Genomic DNA, 27,585 nt, shown 5'->3' with positions numbered 1-27,585 from the left:
AAGCCACATCCATTATGGCGGGCTAGGACGTGTTGAGGGTGCGAGCGCCCTTCATTGGACGTGACGCCACACTCACATCGGGCTCACTTTTAGGCTGCTGCAATTGCCGCAGGGCAGCCAATGAGCACGCTAGACACCCTGCTCTAGGTCTGCTAGCTGCTACACTGAGTTGACAATAGATACAAAAATTAAGGATAATGAATCTTTGAAGAAGATGAATCTTTCCCGTAGCATGAGCTAAACTTGCCTCATCTAGAGAGAACAGAGGTTACGTTAGGTAACCTATTCATTCTTATCAGATGAACACGGATAAAGTTCTAGCAGTCCAAGCACAAAGAAACCACAGGGACAACCACTTCCTCTATCATTATGGGCATGAAACTGGAAAAACAACTGTTATGATCCGTAATGTAGAATGTGCTGTCTTCAACATATTCGACTAAAGGATGATAACAAGACCTCTGCAAAATGTTTGCGAATGAAAAATTGATAGTGGATAGCACGTGGTGAGATCATTTCCTGAGAGGTGATCTGAGAAAAGGGAAAAAGGCAAAAAAGCAAAACAGAAAGTTCTGGAGCTGAGAGGTAATGTCAGTCACGCTTCATAAATAATGACCTAAGAAATTTAGCCAAAAGGCACCTGTCCGCAAAACTCTTACCGCAGCATATTTGAGTGTCACAAGCCTTGAAATAATGGAATAAAAACATTTCGAAAATCCCTCAGCACAATGGAGAAATGAATGAATATTCCATGGTAAAAGCATCTGTGTGTGATTATCCCCATTTTGAACTTTGATGCCCTGTATGTTGACTGCTGTTGTGTGCTCACAAAGGGATTACTGGAGCTTAATTGAGGCTATGAACTTTTTTCAGAGAAAAGTGGATTGTTACAAAAGTTTTCTATGTGCCTACGTGCGTAAGTTGCGTAACCGGCCAGCATGTACTAATAAAAGTTCTGCTAAGAGAACATGAGACTTCAGCTAAACCCATGGTTGGACAGAAAGGGTCTCATATTTCTTTTTTTAAAATTAGCAATGTTAAAAATGCAAACATGATTCAACATCTGTCTGTCTGTCTGTCTGTCTCTCTCTCTCTCTAAACTTATGTTAGTAAGTTAAAATTATACCAGTCAAAAGTTTGGAAAAATTCCTATAATAAACATTAAGTTAGAATAATTTCCGAAGGATCGAGTGACACTGAAGAGCAGACTGGAGTAATGGTTGATGAAAATTCAGCTATGCATCAAAGAAATAAATTATATTTTAAAGTCCATTATTTTAAATTGTAATGTTTCACAATATTACAGTTTTTTTCTATATTTTTGATCAAATAAATGCAGACTTGATGAGCATAAGAGACTTCTCTCTGAAACATTTTTAAAAAAGTAATGTTTCCGAACCTTTGACTGGTAAACGACTCAATCAAAAGAAAAAAAGACTAGAAAAGGAATTCCTTTCTGCTCACAATGTTTTACAAAGCATGCATAATTGAACACAGGTTTGACCCATGAATGAGATCTTTGGCATGGACTGATGACCCTGAAGGTAACGACATTCTTCTCCTCTACATTACGCAGCCAAAGGCAGCTTAATATCTGGTTTACTACCTGCTAGAGGAATACAGCGACAGTTATAGCTAAATGATTGTACTAAAAGTCAGTTAAAAAAACATTCTATGAAATGCTCAAATTTCTTATAGTTACAGCAAGAATGCCTCGATCAGCCATTCTTGAAGGTTATCGGGCACAATATAAAATACAAAATATACAATACTTGCAAATTCCGAGATATCTTTCTTCAAAGAATTGAGTTATCTATGGAGGCAATAAAAGAAATAGCAGCTCTATCCATCATCAGAGAAAGAAAATGAAGAAGTATCATTAGAATATCAGAGATGAGCGTATGCAATTAAACTGACAGCAACTAGTCGCATGTGCCGTCTATAAATATTGAGATGGATGTTCTATCTCTGACTATAAATCTGGGCTCGGAAAATGGGAGATGGAGACCGTCTGAAACAGAAAATTGTTAGTGACAGATCTGTATCTTTGTCTCATATAACTGTTGGAGCTCCAGGGCTTTTTGTGCAAAGCACTTACAGTGTCATAAAACGAAATCAGAGTCTCATTTCAGCACCAAAGCTTTGAGATTCAGCCACAGTTAAAGATGTAAGTCTTGGTGCAATGACATGCATTTAAGGAACAAGATGTAATTAAAAACAACATCTTTAATGAACGTCTTCTAATCACCTCAGATGTGAAAGTCAGATGTGACTAAATTGGTAAAATATTTGATACCATCCCAACTACCTACCTCTTGTATTACAATGCTACAATCTACAACACAAACACACTTAAAAGTGTAAATGCCACTCTACTCTGGTGTATTCTGTGGGCGGGGATTATTTAAATGGGTGACATTATAACATTATGGTCCAAAAAAAAAAAGCCCAAACAAGCCGTTTGTTGTAGTTCTTTAAAGGATTCTGTCAAATAAAATATCCCTTTGGAGTGAACTTTGTAACCTTGCAGATATTTGTTTATGCTCATACAGAAACAGACTAACTAAAATTGAAAAGTGAAAAAGCAGAATAGGACCACACTTAAATTATTATTAATGATTATCTATTTTATCTGCTTTCCACTCTTTCTGACCATTACAATTCTACTGGCTCATTACTATATACATTCTGAATGCAAATGGTCCTATTATGATTGGCTAACCTCTAAGAGCTGTCTGGGAAGGAAGGTATTATTTTTTCTTTTTTATGTACGTTTCCATCACTTTGCCGGCGGATTAGACTCTTACCTGGGATAACAATTGCTTGTGATCATCCTCTAAAATGCGGACTTTAGTCTCCAGTTGGCGGATGTAGTTTGAAGATGAATCTGTACAAAGAACAAAAGGGGGAAAACAGAAATAAGGATTAGAAAGTCACATCACATACACTAAAATTCAACATTTGAAGTCTTTTTTTCATTTTATGTAATTTATATTATTTATTTGATCAAAATACAGTAAACAGTAATATTGTGAAATACAGTATTAGTACAACTTAAACACATTTCTTATTATTATCAATGTTGAAAACAAATCAATTGTGTGCTGCTTAATATTTTTTTGTGGAAACCATGATACATTTTTTTACAGAACTATTTAATATATAGAAGGTTCAATCAGAAGAACAGTATTTATTTTAAATAGATTTTTTTTTAAATTCTGAAAGTCTTTACAGTCATTTTTGATGTTTAATGAATCCTTTCAGAAAAAAAGAATACATTTCCCTAAAAACAAACAAACAAGCAAGCATTGAGATGAGATCGTGCCAGTTAATGAAATCAAGATGATCTGCAGTTCTGTGTGGCCCCTGATTTTTCATTTACATGGATCTGGTGAATTTTTTTTTACCCTCCTCATTCCTCAAGTTTCTCTAAACATAATTTCTTATGTTATGAAAGCTGGTTTACTGTGAAAACTCCCAAAACGTAATTTGGTCATCCCGGAATCATAGCCATTTTGAAATGGTGCTGCTTTCTATTATGCACTGACATACAATACCATATCCCAGAATGCACTGCAGCTACATAAGTTAAATAGAAGACATCTGTCAAAGCAAAAGAAAGATGTTGAAAGACGAATCTTTAGCACAGTTCACATCCTACATGATCACATAAAGGCTTATACTTTAAAGAGCTCATTTAGACAAAGAAATCTCAAATCAGGAAATCTACATTGCCTTTGACACACAAAAGCTGCTTTCATTTAACCCGCCCAACATTTGTCTCGAACATAATCAGAAGTTAGAGAAACTAGAAGCACTGGTAAACACACTGATTTCATGTCTGTGAAGTAAAAGCCAATGAATCAGGAAAAAAGAAAAATTTTGTCATAGTGGCAGAGGGGAATCTTGACCTGGAACCGGGAATCGTGTCTGGTCTTGTGTTTATGCCGCATTCCCAGCCTGCCTTTTATGACCTGCTGGTGATGGAGGATCTGTTGGCTTGAGGAGATGCCAAAAGTGTGTCTGTCTTGTAATTTTACTTTTGCAATTCTTAAATATCCATTTTAAAAGCCCTCCTGAAAGAGTTGCTTAGTCATCTAAACATACTAAATTATCAAAATCAATTATCTGAATGAAAGCAGAAATGTTTTGTATGAAATGAATTTCTTTTATGTGAAATTCACAATAATACTAAAATACTGGGAACAATAATACAATTTCATTACGCAAATATATTTGCTTGCAGAATACAGTGACTGACCAATCAGAATCAAGTGTTCCAGAGAGTCTTTTAAAGAGGATCTACTTTTATGTTTTCGATTTATTTTCAACTTACTTTAATGTGCAATGTTGCTGTTTGAGCATGAAAAAGGCCTGCAAAGTTTCAAATCACAAGTCCACTCCAAGGCAGTTTCAATTCTCTGTATCAGTGTTCTCTATAAACAGTAAATCTTCCGAGAATGTACAAGTAACAACATTATTTAAATAGTTCCTGCCCATGGCATGTTATGGAAAGTGGCATGACATTTCTGAAACACACTCAAAGCGATTAACCAATCACAACACACTGGCCCTGCCGACCAATCAGAGCACATTGTGCCCCCCCCCCCCCCACCCCCCCATTACAAAATACAAATTTACAAAAAATTGTATTTTTGTAATACAAATGCCAGAATACCCATGCAGAATACAGATATCATGAGGGTGATATGGGTACCATGATATGGGTACCATGCACACCAATCAGGAGCAAAGACTGAAGAAGAGATTAGCTGCATGTACACATGTACACACTCACGTACACAGAGTGTGTGTAAAACAGGAACTGAGTGAGGTGTGATTGGACAGATAAAGGCAACAGGGCTCTTTTAATGAGTCATCATTAGGATTTCTTGCTTCTTTTCTCTCTGAAAGACCAAGAACCCCTTGGTGACAAAATAGAGAACCTATTTCTCTATTGTATTTACATTGCATAACAATAAAAATGATATTATATTGTATCATACAATCATAATGTATTTTTGTTTAATGCATATTTTTGTACACTACCATTCAAAGGTTTGGGGTCATTAAGATTGTTTTTAAATAATTTCTTTAATAATTCAGCAAAAAACAATTAAATTGATCAAACCAATTTTTATTGTAAATAAATGCTGTTCTTTTCAACTTTGAACTGAGATTCCTGAAAGAAATGCATCACAGTTTCAACAAAAATATTAGAATCAGATTTCTGGAGGATTCAAATCAGCATATAAGAATGATTTCTCATCACAAAAATAAGTTACAATTGGAAGTTCATTCAAATGGAAAATGGATCGTAATAGTATTATTAGTCAAATAAATGCAGCCTTGGTGGAGACTCAATTAAAAGCATGTTGCTGCCCACAGAATCAATCCCTTTGAAACATCAGAAACATTTTAAGCATCAGTCAAGGATGGGCCGTCCGACCCTTTAAAATGAGATGCAAAGGTTCATCTCCTGTGCCGTGTGAACCCAAAACTAATAAACCATGGCCAATACTCACTCTTCAATCAATCATCCATGCCATTTTGCATGGTTCAGCACAGTGAAATTGATGATCTCCACCAGGTGTCACTGCTGCCTCTAACTTGTTTACAGTATCTGATGAACCCTTAATGAGCCCAGAACGAATAACTGTGTTTATTTTCCATTCATCTTATTTCTGACAACAATACATTCATGAAAAATGCCGATTCGAAAGGTAATTTAACTGATGGTATGGGATGGACATACGGTTACGAGCCCATTAGAACCACAGCGGTAGGCAGAGGTCCTGCTTCGTTAATCCTCTTTTCCAATCCTTGTGACCCTTTAATCTAACTACAGTACATCTGATCACCTGACACACAGCCAAGCTGATTAGGGAGACTGTCTACAAAGCCTGACCGGTTCTGCCACGTACATAACCCCCGCCTTGACCCTCTTCTGGTGTGACGGGAGAAAGATGAAGCGGAACGCTACACTCCCTCCCGCTCCATTCACAGCCGGAGAGTCTTTTATCTCTGCAGGGGCTGAAATGCAGCAGGAACTCTTTGAACATGCGAGAAAAATGGTTTTATACACCCCTCCATAATGTTTTGTTGGGGAATGAGGTATACGCCCAGATTTGAATACCTCCATTATTGGCGTAGCAGAGGATTAATGGCGAATTGCACAAGCAAGTTTAACTGTAACATGTGTAGTCGCATTCAAAAAGGATACAAATACACGCCTCCAGGTTCTCAGACATCATTTGTTAGGCAACACGAGATAAACCTGGCAAAGTATGTGATACAGGGATGGTCATGAGAGCGTCGCCCAGACGCACACCTCTACTGATCTCGGCTAAATTTAGATGGTCCTCACCTCAGAACGCGAAATCCAGGAGGAGGAGTTGGATCTGGATATACGTAAACCTACCCATCTCCGCCCCCTGATCCCTAACCCCACCCCTAATCCTACCCATCTCCACCCCCTAGATCTGGATCCAACTCCACCCCCTGGATCTCGTGTACTGCAATGAGGTGCTACTGGCTAAATTAGACATCCTCAGCAGCACAACACTCGCCTCCATCCGCACAAGTGCTGTAGGCTCTCCAACAGAGCACACAACTTAACATTCAACTCTAACAAGCTGTCCTACTGTGTCTTTAGAGAAATGGAGTGAAACACATGTTAGCGGTAATGCCAGATCTATGTGCTATCGTGCTGGCGACATCTCAGGGTGCGCTTGACTTAACGCTGTGATGTAGAATAGCCTCAGAGAAAGTCTCTCTCTGTCTTATTTGATCATGTCTTAGTAGTGACCCACTTGCAGAGCCCTGGTTTTACTCTTTCTGTCGAGTCTGTCCAGTTGAGGTGTGGTCAGTGTTATAAGCGTAAATGAAAACTAAATGAAAAACTGAAATGAATGAAAGACTGAAAATAAGGGTGTGTTCACACTTGTAGTTCAGTTGTCTTGATTCGTTTGATCTGGAGCAAAAAACAAAACCTAAAGTTACAAAACAAAAGGATAAGGATAAGGTCTTGGTCTGGGCTATATGTGCTCGTATGTTGGTACATACGGTGGTATTTTACCAGCTGGGATGCATAAAGTAGTCAAAAAAGCGACATATGTTAAAGAGCGACACATGGCAATTTATCAGTTCAATAAAATACCTAAGGCCGTGTGTCCACCAAAGCGTTTTTAGCCAGCTGGAAACGCTAGACGCTCTGCTGAAGATGCCATGCTTACGGAGCGTGAGAGCGTTTTGGCAGCGCAGCGTTTTTTTTCCGTTGAGACGTTTCGTTGCTATGATACAGAATATCCGCAGCAGTTTGAATGTTGACAGTTGGTCGGTGTGGTATTAGTCCTGCCCCTCCTCCACTGTGATTGGACGGCTGGGTAAAAAGTGACAGTGATGAGCGCTGCGTTTTATCCAAAGTTGAACATTTTTCAACTCCCAGCGACCAGTAAAAACGCCGGGCGCTCGGCGCTTCAGCGCGAAAAAAACGCTCAGCGCCTCGGTACGCTCATGCCGTTTAAAAGACGCGGCGCTCCCATTGAAAACAATTGAAAATATATACCAGGCGCGTGGAAAAACGCTATGGTGGACACACGGCCTTACTCACCTGTTGAGTAATAAAAGCGGGATCTCCGCAGCGCTTTTACAACTTTTCAAATCCAGTTCTTGCCATCTCCAAAAAGCCAAGCTAATGTTGATTCTTGTTTTATTACGCGCAGTATCACATTCTCTTTTTGCCAGCAGACTCTGCTCATTTCAGGGTTTGTTTGTTTGTTTGGTTGTTTTTTTTTTTAAAGGGTGATTCCTCTGAGGTTTAAAGTTTAGCGTGTTCTATATAAACCTTTCTCGCTCATTGTGACAACTAACCTATTACCACTCGCATAGCATCCACGTGTCAAATGCAATTTCCTGTGTAAACCACAAAACAGTCATGGATTAGTGGTTAGCATTTAGGGTGTCCATATGGGCAATGTGAAATTGAAACTGGCCCTAACTTTTATCCATCATTTCCTGTTCTCTCTCAACTATAAATATTAATGTAGTCCAACCTGGGTCATGTCCTGATCTCATTTCCCCCATCTTGGCCTCACTTTCCTGTCTACACTCTCCTATCACTTTCCTATCAAAATATAAGTAAAGTAAAAGCAAAATCAATAAGAAATAAAATAAAAAGTGTCTAAAACAATTGCTGATTCATTCTGCAGGTTGGTAGCAGCAAACTCCTCACTAGAGTTTCAACATAGTGAGCATTATTACTGAGAAAAAACTGCATAGATATTCTTTAGATGTTGGAAAAACATTAGCATATAATGGACTGCAGAGGAGGAAAACTTTGATCTCCAGCACACATTGGTTACATAAGTTATGCAATCTTAGTCTTGTGATGTCTGGGAATATTTAAGATATTACAGTAAGGGTGTGGAAGAGGTGTGTTTTCTGTGCCAACTTTTCTCTTGATATGAACACAGCCACCCAGGCAGGTTGACTGCTGGAATCAATAAAAAGGTCATTAGCTTTTCCAGTTGACCCCACATTCGATTCATACATAAAGTAACACTCTACAAATACAACTCTACACCCCTCCCACCGTCTACGGGTGTACAAGTCCCAGAGCAGCACGAAGAAATAAGCTTTGGTAGGATGGAGGCCCAGGAATGATTTCAATTACTGCAAGATGTGGAAGTGGGGCTAGCCAAACAGTGAGGCATTGTTCCACAGCACTGCGGTCCGTCTCGCTGGTGTTAAGCATTTCCCCATGAAACCTGAAACGGGTTGATATTCAAAGGGACTTGGATACTGTCCACCCTGCAACTAGAACATCGATCCCCTCTAGCAAGGGTTACCAGGAACTAAATACGTTTCTCAGGTAACAATTGCTTCATGTTCTTGGGTAAGTTTTGCATAATAATGTTGCTAAACTATGCTATTGCTAATTTGCTAAATAAGCAATTATCCATTTGAAAGGCGATTTGACATATATGAAGCCGAAAATATGTTTTGATCATCAAAATATAGCTGTAGCAAAAAAGGTGTAACAGAAAAGCAAAGTAGTTGGGCACTAAAGTGACATTTAAAAATGTACACATTTAATTGAATAAAAATGTGAAAGCAAAAGTGTCCAAATACATAGAGAGAAAATCAAAAACAAATACACAACTATTGGGTGTTTAAATACTTTTGGCAAATGCTGTGCTCTCCCAAAAATAGCAAACTGACAATTTACAGACATCTTAGAATCAGTTATACTGTAGCATAATCTTGGTATCTCATGTTCCCTACAGTGAATAGATAAGAGCTCAGCATTATTCAGAGATACGGTGTCTGCAGGTCCTATAAACTACTAATGACACATGTTCACTCCATCAAAAATTTTCCAACCATAAATGAACATTCAGCAAAAAAAAAAAAAAAAAAAAAAACAGCTCAAAGTGCTTAGAATATAGCCTTCCTCTCATCAATGAGGCTGACCAAATTACAGCAAAGTCAAGATCGACTCTCTATTCAGAGCAATTGCTAATGACAAGTATAGAATTAAACAGTCTGCTTCCTGTAAAACAACCTTGGCACCGAGAGGCAGAGGCAGGAAGCTCTGGCGCAGGTATCCAGTTCAGATTGCGCAAGCTCAGCAGGGACACATTAACAATCATGAGATGTGCTGATTTCACTCATTAACTGTTATAAAACAGGCTCCTGTCCTGGCCCCGTGGGCACGTCTGCAGCACTGCTGTCAGGGCAAATACAGAGAGGCTTCTGACATGAGCTGCAATGACAGCAACGAAACTAAAGGGCATGGAACGCACAGTAGAGGCATGTCCAGACTAATACTAATGACATGGTACATAGTATCGCTCATTCACCGACAAATATTATATACGTTTTCACTCAGACTGTCATTTTTCTGTTTAATTTTTTTTTACTTGCACAGCAAATAAATGGTGAGTGTTCAAAAGCATTAAAAACATTACCTTTGAATTGTTGTATATATATATATATATATATATATATATATATATCAGACCAAACATAATTATTAATAACATTTGTCATATCCATTACCATGCTAAACACTAAACACAAACGTCATTTCTGTGTCATGACAGAAATATATATATATATATATATATTTTTTTTTTACACATTATTTTACATTTTACAAATATTTTCATACTTAGTAATTATACACCACATTAGCAGCATACTAACATTGGCTTCTATTAGATAAATTGTGTGCTTCACATGAAGACAACTATTAATAAGGCTGTTAAACGATTAATCGCGATTCATCGCATCCAAAATAAAAGTTTGTGCTTACATAATATATGTGGGTCACGGAGTATAATTATTTTATATACACAAATATTTTCAAGTATATACTGAATATAGATTTATACAGTATATAATTTATATTATATATAAATATAAATATTTTATTTATAAATATTTTTTTTCTTAAATATACATGCATGTGCATGAATTTATATATGAAGAGTTCAGATGTAATGATGATTTTTATCAAACTTGTATATTTAAGTTCAGTAATTTCACTTAAATGGCAATGATAATTACCTATTAATTGTTATTGAAGTGAAATTACTGAACTTAAATATACAAGTTTGATAAAAATCATCATTAAAGAAGAAAATTTAAAATGGCATTTAGAGGCTTTTGCATCTGAACTCTTCATTTGTATATATATATATATATATATATATATACACACACACACAAAATAATTATACACAGTGCGCCCACATATATTATGTAAACACAAACTTTTATTTTGGATGTGATTAATCGCGATTAATTGTTTGACAGCCCGGTTTCCTTTTGGTTAGTGAGCTGCCTTGCTCTCTATGGCTTACTGGGTTTTAGAACAGCGCCAGAGAATTCTTCCTTGTAAAATTCCCAATGAGTAGATTTTGAATAGTAAATCTCAAACGTCACTGAAGATTTCAGGTTCTTTATCTCTATTAAGACAATTCAAGGAAGAAGGAAATGACAGAAGGGAAAATATTACAATATATTCTTATTCATCTAAAACCCTAGTGATTCATTCCCACTGTCTTCATTAACACAAACTGGTCTTCAAAACAATGCCTCTGTGTCAAGCAACAAATATAACCTATCATTCTGGCAATGACATATCATGTTCAAGGAAACACCAGAAGGTAGAAGGCACTTGTGTCAGTGACGGAGCGTGTGCTCATATGATGCGGCCCATGGGTGTATTTGAATGTCAACAAATGCTTTTCCTGTATCCTCAATGGGGTCCGCAGCCTAAACAGCTGGAGGCGGAGAAAAGATGGAGGAGGAAAAGAATAAGAGCGAGAGAAGGAGACAGACTGAGGAAGAACGGGGAGGGAAAGAGAGGAAGAGCGTGCATGTGCCCTTGTGGACGCAGCCTCGTGCAGCAACGCCACTGTCACTATCAATCTCTGTCTGCGGCGCTGAACGCAGGAGTGTAATAAGGAAGCAAGGACGCGAGTCAGTCATGCCCACCCCCCACCACTTACTCAAACATGATGCACGCTGCCTTGGAAACCACACCACGACCCTCATGTGCAAGACACGTCCCTTGATGCTTAGTTGAGACACCAAGAATGCAGCAGTGCCACACACAACAACCCACGCATTCTAAATGAACAATATGGGAATCGTGCGACTACAGAATCTTCCAGTGAGTGTTGACGTCTATTTGAACAAACTTCTAACCCTAAACATATTTGGAAAAGAGATTTGATCAGACTTGTGAATATTCACCTGTTGGATGATACAATAGGTGAAAAAATACAGTAAAGTGACTAAAATATCATATTACAGTTCAGCATATAAGCTCAGATTTAAGGTCTTTATAAATAAGAAGATGATTCCCTCAGTCTAAAAAGACTGGCACTATTTCTGTGCCCTATTGTGGGACGACTAAATTAGTCTCTTCTTACTGGGGCAGTTCTCCCAAGAAATTACAATTCTGTCATTATTCAAAGTTACTCAATTCTAAAAGTCGTTTCACACCTATATGGCATTTCATTTTTCTGTTGAACAAAAAAGTGACATTAATGAACTCTTATTTTCCATAAAACATCATGATCAACCTCAAAAAAGGAGAAAAAAAAAACATCCGTAAATTAGTCCATGTCTAATATTTGATAGTTCTGATAGTTTGTGCAAAACAGACTTTACATTTAAGATATGCCTCTCCAAATGCCTGTATGGTGCTTTTTGGTGACTAAATGCTGTTATATGGGAAATAGCTGCATCAAAATACTAAATATTCTCCTTTTTAGAGTTCCATAAACAACAAGCCGAGTAAATGATGACAGAATTTTCATTTGAATGCACTATTAGATACATCCCACTGTTAGAAAATGCAAATCAATCTAATCAGTCCATTAGAAAAGCAGCTGAATAACAGCAAGCAACACAATTAAGGCGAGAAACAATAAAAACAGCTTTTTAAAGATTTCTTTGCTGTTTGACCCTGCACTGCAGAACAACCCACTGCTGAGCGTCTAATTAATGAGCTTCACTCTGCCGGGGTGCAGAATTCCCTTTAAATGCACAGTTACTAAGTTGTTTTGGATGGACTATAGCCATTTTGCCCACTGAGTTTTTCAAGCAGGCCTTTCTGTAATCATCTTACAGCTGAAATCTGTAGATTAGCAGAGGGGCATATGCTCTCTCTTCCATTAAATTCCCCTCCTCTGCTCTGCCCTCTCTCTCCATTTTGAAGTTGGTGTTTGTCTTTTTAAAGAGGTGTAAATTGCACAGGGGTCATCTGTTTGCTTTACTGAACTCATAAGAGTGAATCACGCTGTGTGTTCTCTTAGTGAAGAATGATTGCACAGTGTGTGTTTACTGCCAGGTAATTGTCACCATGAGTTTTGCGAGTGACTTTGGAAAATACACACAGCAATAAATGTGCCTACGACACTGCCATATTACGTGCTTATCTGGTCACATGGTTATTTTATCGCTTATCTACAGGTTTTAAAACGACACCAGGGAGTAAAGCACTTAATGGCAGTGAAGGAAAAGCAGAGCATGTCTCCAGACAGCAATCTGGGGAGGAGGAGCCATCAGAGGATTTGCTGACATCTCACTCACCACGACTGTGAATGGAGATGATCACAACTATCATGCTCAGAATGCAATCCTAATGTAAGTGCTTACAGCCTAGCGGTTTTAAAAAATAAAATGGGAAACAGTTTGTATAATGCAACACTAAACATTTTAAAATATCAGTATGTTACATGGTTACAAGAGAGAGATTGATACCCAGCTAAAAAAAAAAATATGTTTTAAGAAAGTTTTAGCAACGTTCCCATTAAGTTATGAAATGTTACGTAATGACGTCATATGCTTAGACTGCATGACTGTTGACACTCAACCCTATTAGCATAAACCCCGCCCTGAGTGAGCTGTACACGGTCCACGGCATTCAAGTAAGAAATGTGTTCTTATTAAAGCTACTAAAGTTATTCAATCAAGAACAGTGAGTGATTTTCTGTTATTCATAATAACAGCACATATAGCAGAAGGTATACTAACCTGCTTTCACTTTAATGTTGCACATATATACAGTAACAAGCAAAGTATTTATCATAATGTACTTAAAGATATCAGTTCTGCTGTTGTTCATAAATACCTGTAGTGTTGTTGTACAATGAGGACATTGTCATGTCGCAGGAAATAGAATTTGTGAACATGATACACTGTTTCATGACCTTGGAAGCTAGGGAGCTGATTGAGATGCGCCTTGTGTGTTTTCGGTGCTCTCAAACTGTCAGTTCTGTCTTATGAGATGTCTTTGAAGCTGTGCCAGGCGAGGTGTATTTGGAAATCACTGTCATCAGCACACCTGTCCACGTAATATGCTGATTTCCCCCACTGAACACGATCCAACAGAGTTAAAAAAATAGCGTGAGTTTATAAAGATTCTCCATTGGCGGAGTGACTGTAATTTCTCACTTGCCAGTTTGAATTACAGCTTGAAAACCTTGAGGGGGAAACTTCACACTTTATGGGAGGGAAAATAGCGTATATTGCCTGTATGACATTGTCCTTATTACTACCAGTTTTTGTTACTCTTGCCTCAGTAAAGTGCTTTTTCCACCAGAAAACATGGATTAGAAATTCTTGATGACATATTCAAGAACTTCCTGTCTCATTGACTAATTAAATATAGTTTAAAACGCTCTAAGCTTTATTACTTTGTGTTGCATGTACTTTTTACATGAACTGCTCCCCTTTAGAGATGGACATCTTAAACATCTCTCAAATCATTCCTCTACCTATTCAGTGTGCAGAAGTGTGCGGGGGAATTTTTAAAACACCCACCTCAAATGCATAATGGTATAGAAGTAGAGGAAAATCCAAAACATATGATTGTGTTTTCTATAGTGTTCCTTCATTATGGGTGTGATCTGTTTGCCCGATAATCATGTGATTACTCAGGATAAGATGTGCAATCAAACAGTGAGTCATGTGTACTGCATGTAGATTTGTATAAGTTTCACTGTGAATTAATATTTGTATAAGAAAATACCAGGAAAATGTTGTTTTCTCTTCTAGTATGAGCTACACTGCTGTCTATGCATGCTGAATTCATGTGTGTGTGTGTGTAGAGAGAAAAGCAGAGAGAGAGAGTGAAAGAAGGAAAGAGAAAGCTCATTTGGCAGAGGCTGGAGGTGTAATACTAAAGCACTGGCAGGCCCTTTAGTCAAACACTAGGGCTTGTTGCTAGGATACATTCTTATCAATACCTTGGTATGCCGTCTATCTTCCCCACACGTTTCTCAGAGCTGCGCTCCGCCACTCGCTTATTCACTGCTCTATTTTTGAATCAAGCCAAGTCTGCAGCAAGCTGGGAGACCCCAAAACCCCTGTGTTGACTTTTAATGTTGACGAGACGCCCCATGCATTTTTCAGAATACATTTATTTTTTTGCAACCAGTTTTTAGTTCCTATTCATGCAATCATAAGATCTTTTTCTTCTTTAATTTGTGAAAAAAAAAAGCGATTCTTTAAATCACTGTTAGTTGGATTGAACTTTACTCATGTCTGCAATCTGCATATTTTCAGAGGGCGTGTGTTCAGACATTTCAGTCTGTGATAAGACAGTTCTTTTGTCCAGACGGTTGTATGTATAATGAGCAAGCAAACAAAACTGTTGCATAGTTCCTTAAATGCATAGCTTCCATATTGTGTAGTTGTACGCAAACAAATGGGTTCTTTTATCTTTGCTTTCGTCCTTTGTGCGATGATGGGCAAGACAAATGAGAACAAAGCATTAGTTACTGTAAGCAGAAAGTTGATGACGTATACCACACAACTCCTCTAGGAATGCAGTAGTACTGTATGTGCACAGTGTGCAAATCTTGTATGTAATACCTGGATGACTTATTGCACTCGACAAAATATGCATCCCATAATGTACAATTTCACAATGCACTATGACAACTTGGCATTCATTTTTGAGTCAGAAATGAACCAGAAGGGATATTGTTCTCTCCTTAATTAAACTGTATTTTTATTTTTTATTTTTTATTCAAAATGTAAAATAATGTTTATTTTAACACTATAACTCGACATATAGAGATCTATCAATGTTTTTTGGGTTGTTTTTTTTTACAATAACAATTATTTTGGTTTAAAGGTTTAAATCTCCCAAAAATGAAAATTCTGTCAGTAATTACTCTCCCTCATGTTGGTCCAACCCCCAAAGACTTTCGTTCATCTTCTGAACAAAAATTAATTTTTGATTAAATATAAGAGCTGGATCACTCCTCCATAGGCTTCTATGTTACTGAAACTTGCCGGCCCAGAAAAGTTAGAAAAAACAGGGTGAGGGTAACTAACCCTTTAATTCCTGCTATATGCAGATTTTCTAAAAATGTAATCTGTTATTTTGTATTTTAGTATTTAGTGCTTTCTTTCAGAATGTGCTGTGAACGTTCAAAAGTAACAATCCCATAATACTTTCAAAAATTTAAATTATGCCCCCTTTTAACAAGATAAAAGTCAGAGGGGTCCCCAGTATTTTAGTATTTAGTGCTTTCTTTCAGAATGTGCTGTGAACGTTCAAAAGTAACAATCACATAATACTTTCAAAAATTTTAATTATGCCCCCTTTTAACAAGATAAAAGTCAGAGGGGTCCCCAGAACGTGTCTGTGAAGTTTCAGCTCAAAATAGCCCACAGATCATTTATTACACCATGTTAAAGATACCCATCTTTGAGTGGAATGAAAAACATGCTGTATTCCAGAAGAGGGCGGAGCCTGTATCGCTCGTGCCTCGTATACTCTGCCAAAACTAAAACATGTTTGGTTATGATTATTATATATATCGCAGTGACATTGCAGTCCTTCATCATCATGAAAGTTTAATATCTGCATGCGTTTTACAGCCATATCATCTAAACTTCTGATTTATGGTTTTCTGAGAGCACACACTCGATGTCAGACGGCGCATCCATTGAGTATTAAACTATAAGTTCTCTTTTACATCTTATTGTTCTTAAATCGTCCAATACACTCAAGGTTGTTAAAAAAAATCACAACGTTCACATAAACACAGTGGGTTATGTCTGTAAATGTAAACAACAAGTAAAGAAATCGCACGAGTGATTTTTTTACCTTCAAATAATGTTTCCAAAATCGTTTCAGTGGTTCATCAAGTCGTGACATGGTGAAATGCACTTATGCCACTGCTTTGCGGTCCTTTATCTGATATATCCACGCGCAATGTAAGATTGCCAGATCGGGTCGCGTTTCTGTAGTTCTAATGAGGACAATTCCGCTTCCAACCTGTAGGGCGACCGCAGAGGAAAAGGTCCTTGGTGTTGCTTTAAGTTCATGGGATTATGATTATGTAACCTGTCTATTGATGTGTTTATGCAGAAATGATTAAATAATGTATTTTAAAAGAACATCTTTTGCATGTCGTTGTGTGAGTTGGCTCACAGGATTTATGTTTCGCGCTTCAGAACTTCTGTTGAGGGAACATAGTGAATATCGATTCTCCCTGGTTTTCACGGTGCATTGTGGGACTTTTTCATTGTGGAACGTTTCAGTGCACTGAAAGGATTTTGTGATTGAGACAGCCCTTAAATTGGCCAATTCCTTGACTTGTGCCCTGACTATTGAACTAAGGTGCTGATTGAGACGGACAACCAGTATTTTACAAAGTAGAGTCCGTCAACCTCACAAACTAAATTTTAGTATGTAATTCGTCCAATCATTGAAACCTCAAACGTGACTTACTGACTAAAACTTAAAATCATGGAGGCTTGGAGATGTTTCTTTCAATATTGGACCAGTGTTTTTTTTAGTATTATTTATATAATAGTACAGTACTTGTTAAAGTAGCTTTTATGTTGAAATACTTAGATTTCATTTTAATTTAAGTTTAAAGTTTCAATTTATTTATTTTTACTTCAGTTTTCGGCAAAAATAATCGGGCAGGAAGTAAAGATCAGGAAACAGAGATGCTCCAGAACTAGAAGACGCTCTCATGCTCAAGCAGAATGACGTTATGCCTCTATTCATAGTGGTCTTTGAAGGGCTCTTTCCCCTTTGTGTGTTAAACAATACTGTCGGACAGATGGCTCAAGCGAAGCGAGGGCACACAACCTCACACACCCCTCTTGACAGTGACAGGGGTCCGCCAGCCCCACTCCCCCCATCTAGTGAAGGGATGCATAGAAGGACAATAGTGAGTAAGATCCATTTCACATTCAGAGCGGTTTAAAAACTGGGGACGTGCTCTGCAATGGCTTGGATATCAACTGTAAATACGAACATGATTTTAAGTGATGCATCATGCATTGATATGAAAACTCCAATACCGATCATTCTTTATACGGTATTTGAAAGCCGATAAGCGATATATTGGCAGACAGATCTAAATCTGTATATAACTTTGAGAGCCTAATTACAAAAACAAAAAAGTTTCATCATTAAAAGCCATGTCCTAAGCACATGATTGTAATGTTCTCATTATACATTTATTTAGCCTATATGACTTTTTAGAAGTGATTACAACCATATTTCAGCAGTTCAAAAACATTATGGCGAAGAGTGTGTATCTGAAGTGTGTATAATCAGTGTATCTGATTATTTTCTTCAGCTGAAGAAAATAATCCATTATTTATTAAACGTCCCCTGACATGGGGTTATCGTATTATTTTATAATGTTTCCTGGGTAGCCCTAATAATGTTAGTATGTTTTTTAGAACAAAAATAGTCATAATTTAGAAATAAAAGGCAATTTTCCTAACCTGATTTTAGCCTCTGATTTGAACACTCTGTTTGAAGGGGCGTGTCTGCTGTGGGATTCAGTGTAGCCAGCCTCTGCTGTGATTGGCTGACATGTTTGAGAATGAAATAGATAGCTATGTATTACTGTCATGCGAAACTTTCTCGAATACTATTACTAGAGCTATTATAGGTTTTTACTATTACAGCTATCGAGGTTAACGAATCATGAGAAGTTTTTAAAGTAATTAGATCTATAAAATGTTGCCGTGATGAGCATTGCGCAAGCAGAGATGATCTTGAAGATCTAGTCTTTGTAACGCAGTTTCTGCACTCTTTCTAATGCTTTCACCAATGCAGACACATTGGCCTCAGCAAGCACAACTGATAAACCATACAATATATACAATACAATATGAGACATACAATATAGGTGTGTGCTTAAAGATCCAGTCACATATGTTACTGGAATATCAAAATAATGGCAGACCATTTTCCAAAGAAAAATAACTCAGACTCATCCGACCGGATTCATTCATGCTTGACAATAGTTTCCTCCAGAGGTAGCATGCCAAGACAAGGAACCTGAGTCAACAAGATCAGTGCAATGAAGCTGAAATCTGACCTTCCATTTGACATCAACTTTAGTACCCAGGCTGCTCTCTGGAAAACACCGACCCGTTCAAGAGCTGCCGTGGAAAAGTGGTTCCATTAAAAGAGCATCAATCCACATGGATTCTGAGGTATTACAGAGAATAAGTGCACTTATAATAGGCTAGACCTCGTACCTAAGAGCATGTATTTTCAAATTGGAATCCCGCAAGCGTTAAAAGTGTTAAAAAATGGAAAGAACTCCACACAAACATAATACCGTAATAAAAATTTTAAATAAAATAATCAAAAGTATTAAAAATAAGACATTTCTGTTTTCTATATTTCTAGAAGGCTGCAAGTCAAAGAAAAACTTAAATATAAAAACATATTCAATCATACACTTAAATATGGCATGTCGAGATGCTTCACACCAAAATGACATCGACTTAAAAGTTATTAATTCTCATATGTCTCTTGATCTCATTGACGTCAAATCTACCACTGCCAGAGCATGGTAAAATGTATGTAAACTATTGTAAAAAAACACAATGAAGCCTAATTCTTACACAATGAATAGCCTTCACAATGAAGAAAATTCTTTATCCATCAATGGATGTCTGTCTTTCCTGAAAAGTAATTCTCAAGTCAAAGAAAAAATTAAATATAGGCAAAACGTAATACAAAATGTAAATATAATAATAGTTCAAATGAATAAGTAATTGTAGTTAAATTAAGACATTATTATGCATTAAGAAATAATAATAAAAAAATGCCAACTGGTCAGTAATATTCAATATCCAGTTTTGTTGTATGGAAAAAAGCAGCCTCAGTATGGTGACACGAGGGCAGGTAGATGAAGACCAAATTTTCTTTTTATTTGTGAACTATCATCCATTAAATATGAGAAAACAGACCCAAAATTCTCCACAAATATCACATACCGACTTGCATTCCCTTTATGTGGTCCAGAAATCCAAACTTTCTCTCAATTACCTCACCCTATGTGCCCTCCAGTCTCCTGACCCACTATCTCTGTATACAAACAGTGCCGCCCTTATCTTCCTCTACAGGATCAATCAACCAGCTGATAATTACTGTTGCTATGGCACTCACCACCTACCCAGTGCTGCCACCCACTCTGTGACCCCCTTTCCATCTACTCCCTTCATATTTTCCACAGTGTAAAAGAGAGGAGGGGACACGAAAGAGAGGGAGAGCAAAAAGAGCAGGCAAAACGTAGCTAGCTATACCAAAACCTTTTTTTTTTCTTCGTATGACTGGTGAATTAATTCAATCTGATCGTTCTTCGGCTTCGGTGGTCAGGAATTTCAGGCTCATGTAGGCATGTGTGCATTTATTTATTCAGTAGTGACTTCATTACCTTACAACTGTTCAACACTCTGACAGGGTTAACCAGTTCACTGACTACAGCTGATGGCATTCCTCCTTTCTGCACATTCAGAGTACAACAGAATTCAACAGTTAAACCCTTACCGCCCCCCGCCCCTTCAGCAGTATTCACTTAGTAACAATGTAAATCTCCACTATTGTTGTTACGGAATGTAGTAACTCCGGATAGCCAACTTTTTTGAATACACGAGTGGCGATATGTGTTTTTTTGTTTTTGTGTTTTGTTTTTCTCTGTAGAACACAAAAGGTGATGTCTCAACAGCTTTATTGTGAGTTATTTTATAGTATAATTTTTACTACTATAATATTTGTTAATATTTTATATTATCTTTTTTATAGTTTTATTTAAAAATGTATTTTTAGTTTACATTTTAGTCATTTTGTTGTGCTTTTATTTTTCATTTTTTATTAAAAAAATGTTATTTGTATTTAGTTTTTGGTATTGTATTTTATTTTTGGTTAGTCACAAAAATATTTTCTTCTTCATCAATATTTAAATTCCGTAGGATCATTTACCATATTTAATTTTATTTCATCTATATTTCAATTAATGATTTTTTTAACAGTTTTGTTTTAGTTAGCAATACCACTGATTCAATAAAAACATTTTCAATCATACACTTAAATATGGCATGTCGAGATGCTTCACACCAAAATGACATCGACTTAAAAGTTATTCATTCTCATATGTCTCTTGATCTCATTGACGTCAAATCTACCACAATGCACCTTGCCAGAGCATGGTCAAATGTACGTAAACTATTGTAAAAAAACACAATGAAGCCTAGGTTTCTCTCAATTGAGAGAAAAGTCTTTGTCCATCAATGGATTTCTGTCTTTCCTGAAAAGTAATTCTCTAAAAGATTATCCTAAAACTCTCCAGTTAATGTAATGGAAACTCTAATGTTTTTAGCTTCATTCCGAGTAGACAGTTCTTTCCCGGAACAACCAGTCAGCTTTAACATTGCGTGAGCTTAGAATTATAAGGTTCTATCTCCGTTTAGGGTAGTTCTGAGATATTGAGCATCAAAGTTTTTACATCCCACCTGGCAAAACTGTAATGTAGTAAAATTTTCTATTATAGCTTTATCTATTAATCTTTTTTTTACAAAAATAACACCACACAGGCATTAATAAACACCTAATGGATCAGATTATGTCAAAAACTCAATTTCGACCAAAAGTGGAGATAGAACCTTATAATTCTAAGCTCACGACAATGTGCTAAAGACTGGAGTTAGGTGATTACATTCATTAACTTTAGAATCTGATTAAGGAGTATTGAGAGGATTTTTCGCACGTAAAGGTTGATCGATGAGGTTCTGTAAGAGAAAATAAGGCTCTTTTGCACTTTTTCTTCCTTCTAATTCACACTTAGGCCGATGCTTTGTGATCATTATAGCACAACTCATTACAAATCAATCAATACAAATCACACCACATCAGCGACAACGAAACATCGTATAAAAAACTCTGGGGCAGGCTTCCTGAAAAAAAATATATACATAGGCTACTTTACGAGAAGGCATTAGTTCAATTAGGACATTTAAGTAGCTTTTATAAATGTGCCATAGAAAAAAAAAAATCCATCACTGGGTGTGCATCTTGAGACAAGCATTATAGGGACTGTGTATCACGCCTTGATTGTGAAACCAGGCATATATGCAGGCTAATAATGTAAAAAAAAATGAACCCATAATACTTCTTTACATCATCTTCCTCTCAGCCATAATCACCACTAGCACTAGCAGAGCTGTTGGACCCAGGAGACCATTTTGTAAATGTCAGCGGACTGAAGTGCGGGACAGCCCAATTACAGGCCCATTTAAAGCTTGCTCTGGCAAAACAGCCTCACAGGGACTTTGCATGCTTTGTAAGATTATTATTTTCTTTATGAGGCAAAGACGAGCGGCAGGGAACAAGCAATAAGTAAACTTCAGATTCAGCAGAACCAAGACTCCCACTGACAAGTCTGAGCAGTTGGGGAACTGTTTGTTTTTTAAAGAACTATGCCTTGCTCCAACAGCACAAGACGGTCACTCGGACTGATACAAATGTGATCTTTACTGTTTGGTTACCACCCGGAAGTATGACTTAACAAGAATTGACATGGGGAATTAAAAGGTGCAGCCACGTTATCCTATATTTGGCGTTCCCAGGAGAACAATTCAATTATCTCACAGATTACTTGAGGGAATTCATGAGTTCTCATCATGCTAACTGAATTTAGAATGTCATGCCAATGAATAATAAAACAATGCTTTTAAATCCAATTCAACTTCAATCAAACACTATGGGCTTTTTTTTTCCAAGGGGTGAGTGGCCTCCACACTGAAAGCTTCACTCGTAAATTGGGATCTGTTTTATGACAAGCCAGACATCTGTACCTTTGAGTGGCGCAAAAGGGCTCTAAAGGCTTGATGGAGGGTCTTGAATGGGGGCAACTGAAGGCCTTTTCACTTCAGCCGTGGGAAGAGTCAGTGAGGAGTGTTATCTGAACTCTGAAACAGAATCTCGACCCCAGCCACTAAACTTTCAGTCCATTGGTGGCTTGCTGGGGGGTCAGTCTATTCAAAGCAGGACAGAGACACTTTAACCTCAACAGGATAGATACATACCTCAAAGTCAGGTCTCGGGATGGCTTAACCATAAAATGATTCTAACTCAAAAAGTACTACAGTGGATTGCACTTAAAGAGAAAATACATTATTTTTTTACATTTACTCACACATGCTTATTCCAAACCTGTTTGACTTACTTTCTTCTGCGATATTAACATAAAAGAAGATATTTCGAAAATTGTAGTTTTTTGTCAAGTCAGTGGTAACCAAAACTATTAACATTCTTCAAAATATGTTATTTTTTGCCTTCCACAGAAGAAAATCAGACAGGTTTGGGACATTACAAGGAGTAGTACATGATGACAGAACTATTCAAGAGAAAAAAAAAAGATATTTGGAGGAGAAAAAATAACATGCATCTTTTGATTTGATCCTATGCAGAAAAGAAGTAGCTCTCTGCTTTTTCGTTTTAATGCAAGCCACGTCAGACAGAATTGGAACTCTTCGCATTTGGTCAGTGTGGAATGGGGAGGATGGAGGAGGAATGTTCTCCTGGTTGGTTGGCAGTCCAAGTTGGTTGTTTTGAGTTTTGTAAACAAGGAGAGATGCAACCTGTGAGTCAGATTAACTCATTGGGGGGTCAGGCCTGGGAAAGAAAACGCCGGCCAGCCTAATCTCCCTCCCTGACTGAACACAGGCTTACATACAACACTACTACAGTTCTGAGAATGCGTCACAGTTTGGAAAGGATCATGGAATTTTTTCAACATTTTCTTAAGAAAAATGTATTCTATGCATAACTAGCCGGCATGATGTTGCAACGCAGCTGCTAAAGTGTTCTGGGTAGCTTTTAAGCTTAGTAAATGCCACTAATTATTTTTAGAAAGAAATATATGTTAATTAACCTCCAATCGCTATGGAATGTATGTGTATGTGCATAACATAATTAAACAAAGTCATCTCAATTCAAATCATAAACGCCACTTACACAACTATGAGATTTTTTTTTAAAAGTAAAAATAATAATTCCATTCCAATAATCCCATCCTGTTTTGAGTACAAATTAATAAGATAACTGTGAGCTAACATTTAAAATAAGAAATAGTCACATGCAACTGCAAGATATAGCTACATTGCGATATATATATTATTTTCACTCTGAGTTGGAAACATACGTCCATAAATTCTCAAGTAAACAACGTACTAAAACGCTAAAGAAAACCCCAAAAGGCTAATCTAACGACTTGAGCTTCAAACACATGATTGAAAGCATGAATGCTATGACATGTCATGATAGGAGGAGGACAAACTAAGAATCACTGAACAATAAGATGAAAGCATCCTGGCAAGGTCAAATGGCACTATTACTGCTCACTAGCCAATGACAGCACCTGAAGAAAAGTGCAAGCAAAGGTATAATCACATCCAATAGCATGCGAAATTATGAAATAAATAGCAAAAAGGAATCCAATGTTCTGTAACATTAGATTTTAAAAATATCTTAAAAATCTTTTGAAATGTTTACTCACATCCATTTTTGAGAATGTCTATAAGCATAAAAGCTACATCTTCACCAATGCCAGACGCTTCTAGCTGACACTATCAGCCGTAAATAACAGGCATTTTCTTCTGCTACAGTTACATGCCGCATTGGTGAGCTTGTCATAAATCACCAGTCTTGTGGCGGGAACGAGTTGAGAAACCTACTCTTGTGAATCTTGCAGATTAAATAGACCTGTTGCATGAACATACACAAACTGCACATATTATAAAAAATGTGCCCTCTTCTTATGCACTAAAAACCCACAAGCCAAGTTATGCCCAAAGCACATTGCTTGTACCATTCAGAGTATTTTGTATTAAATTCCATTGTAGCATTCTTAATTTATGTTGCTTATGAAATAAGGATCTGCTAAAATTGATAAATGCGATGCAAATAACAAATGTAAAGCTGTTATTGTCTCAGTGTACAACTTATTGAGAAGATTGTGGAAATTAAAATGAATAAAACGAGTATGGATCGAGCATTTAACAATGCAACTAATACAGGTAAATGACCAAGCAGTCAAATGTGATGTTTATGACATCAGATAATTTGGTATCTGTATGTAAACCAAAAGTAAACACATAAAAGTACATGACGTAAGATACACACCCTATGGTCACAGGTTAGCAGCACTAAAGGCACAATTAGAAAGAAAATAAATCTCTGTAATACCCTCTGAAAATTTACATTATATTATTTGATTTTATAGCCTGTACTATAATGGTTCAAAAGTTTGTGGTCAGTAAGATTTTAAAAAATATATACTTTTATTCAGCAGATGCTTTAAACTGCTCAAAAGTGACAGTAAAGACATTTATAATGTTACAAAGACTTATCAAATGCTGTTCTTTTGAACTTTCTATTTTTCAAAGAACCCTGAAAAAACTGAAAGACAGTTTTCAGAAAAATACTAAAGCACCAGTTTTCAACAATGATGATAATAAGAAATGTGTCTTGGTGAGCATGAGAGACTTTTAAAATTAAAACATTTAAAATTATTGCCGACTCCAAACTTCTGAACAGTAGCCTATCTCAGCCATTTGTAAGGATGAAAGTGTCTGAATGAAGTGTCTGATGGTCTACGACAGACCTGACAGCATGTACCAAAGCCAGAAGGCTAAGAAAGCATTAAATCCTCATTAGATCTGACTTCACAGGCAATTACCGTACTGCAATACCGTAGCATCTGTAGCTCCAGCCTATTTGGATAAGTTGTTGGTCATGTGTTAATACTGACACTATGCGAGGTAAACCTGAGGCCATAAGTCCCAGTGATCCTGTGTTTCCCTGGAAACCTCTAGAAGTCTCAATGACTGCATTTGACTCAACCATAAGCATCCTTTTCTATTTTTGGATGCGAGTGCACACAATTGTATACACACAGCACATAAGACAGAAAGGTCCCAGGAAAACCCACATCTACATGCGAGTCGACTATCAGCCCCATCAATATGACGCCCATATTCCTGCACATCAAATCTAAATTAAAAATGACATGTTCTTGTAAATGAGCTGCTAAAACATCAACATTTGGGAAAGACATTGGATGTTTTCCACGAAACTTTTAATTTAAAAAGCCCAAACTCACCATTGAGCCCGTTTGGTATGCTTCTGAGAAGATGGTTGGTTGATAGATCGTCCATAGACCTTCTGATAGACACTATCTTTCCCTCTGAAGGCTTGTGAATATGACTGTGGTGGTGATCAGGGCTTCCAGCACTGCCCGTGCTGGAGGTGCTGCTCCCGTCTCCAACATCCCTCACAGTGGCAGAACTTCCATTCAGATTGGTAAGACTGGACTGGCTGTCTATGGAGCTCCTGGAACCAGCTCCATTCCTCTCATCATCCAACATGAGGACGATCTCCTTGAGCTCCACATTCTCTCTCATCACAGTCTCCTGGTTGCTCTCTAGGTCCTTCAGTTTTTGCTGGAAAATGCCAACCTCCTTCCACATAACACTGGCAGTGTACCTGCCAAATCTCTGCCATTCCCTGGACAGCTTCTTCCCTTTCTGTCGATCATCATCCAAGAAACAGCACAGTTCTCTGAGCTCCTGGTTGTCTTCTTGTAGTTTCTGGTTTATCTCCTTCAAGTTCCGTATTTCGTGAAGATGCACTTGTAATCTGCGGTTGACGTCCTTCATCATGTTACCGTGCTCCACCATCAAGTTTATCTTTTCACTATCCACTTTTCGGAGTCTCCAAAGCAGCTCCTCTTTGCTACATTTAATCAGTTCTTCATCGGATACCTTACTTAAATCATCCCTAGGAACGTCTATAATATTTTTTGCCATATTCCTGTCGTTAAAAGTGGTAATCTGGTCAGGATATTCTAATCATTCCTTCGCCAAAACGTAGCGAGCAATTAAACTCATAATTAAAATTAATCCAGTAATTCGAGATAAAACGAACGCAGAAATAAAAAAATAAAAAAAAAAAAACTCACGTAACTGACCCAGAGAAGTAAACACTAAGTCGTGTTTCATATAAATTCCTTTTATGTCGTTATTTCATATTTGTTCGAGCTGGAATATTCTCCTTCTGACAGTGATGAGGCTCCCCGGCCGCGAGACAGTTGAATGGTGAGAAAATGCGCCTCAGCTCAGATCAGCGTTCGGTGACGTCAGCGCCGTACGCGGCGCGCGCGCTGCAATGCATGCTAATGTTAATGTCCTACAGGGGGCGCTTGACTTCTCAGAAAGTCGAACTGTTTTGAGCTGCATTCAAATATCACGTTTTTGTCTTACTACAATACATAGGCCTACATGTATTGGTTAATATGCATAAATTAAATGTATTTTTTTTAATGTATCAAATATAGAGATAATAGAAAGCGAACTCGAAACTGCAATTATAGATGAAGACTGTATTAAATATGATTTTGTGTAGAAAGAAAGAAAGAAAGAAAGAAAGAAAGAAAGAAAGAAAGAAAGAAAGAAAGAAAGAAAGAAAGAAAGAAAGAAAGAAAGAAAGAAAGAAAGAAAGAAAGAAAGAAAGAAAGAAAGAAGGCTTTATGAGTCTCACCCAGTTGTAGGCACAATCTTGGCATTAATTAGGCTAATAACCATCAATAACAACATTTTATAGTAGGCTAATAATAAGAAAGTAACATATAAATGATCTTAAACGTAAATATAAACACATTTTATTTTTTATTTATTTATCACAGACTAATTCCCTTGCTCTATTAATATATATATATATATATATAT

At 37.2% G+C, this 27,585-nt stretch overlaps 1 protein-coding gene across 2 annotated transcripts in view; it reads right to left on the bottom strand.

The window, feature by feature from the left end:
• ccdc85ca (coiled-coil domain containing 85C, a) overlaps positions 1-26,954 on the bottom strand; it is a 41,481-nt gene extending 14,527 nt beyond the window's left edge. For both annotated transcript variants that reach the window (XM_039671076.2, XM_039671083.2), the window contains exons 1-2: positions 25,962-26,954; positions 2,808-2,887 (exon numbers count right to left, since the gene is read on the bottom strand). In XM_039671076.2, the coding sequence (XP_039527010.1) occupies positions 2,808-2,887; positions 25,962-26,667 (786 nt within the window). In that variant the 5' untranslated portion in view covers positions 26,668-26,954. The remainder of the gene's footprint in view (positions 1-2,807; positions 2,888-25,961) is intronic.
• Positions 26,955-27,585: the final 631 nt, after the last annotated feature.

This window comes from Pimephales promelas, chromosome 15, assembly GCF_988280905.1.
Source record: "Pimephales promelas chromosome 15, fPimPro1.hap1.1, whole genome shotgun sequence".
NCBI classification, from domain to species: domain Eukaryota; kingdom Metazoa; phylum Chordata; class Actinopteri; order Cypriniformes; family Leuciscidae; genus Pimephales; species Pimephales promelas.
The sequence above is the reverse complement of the archived record's forward strand: the minus strand, read 5'-3'. Positions and strand labels throughout refer to the sequence as shown.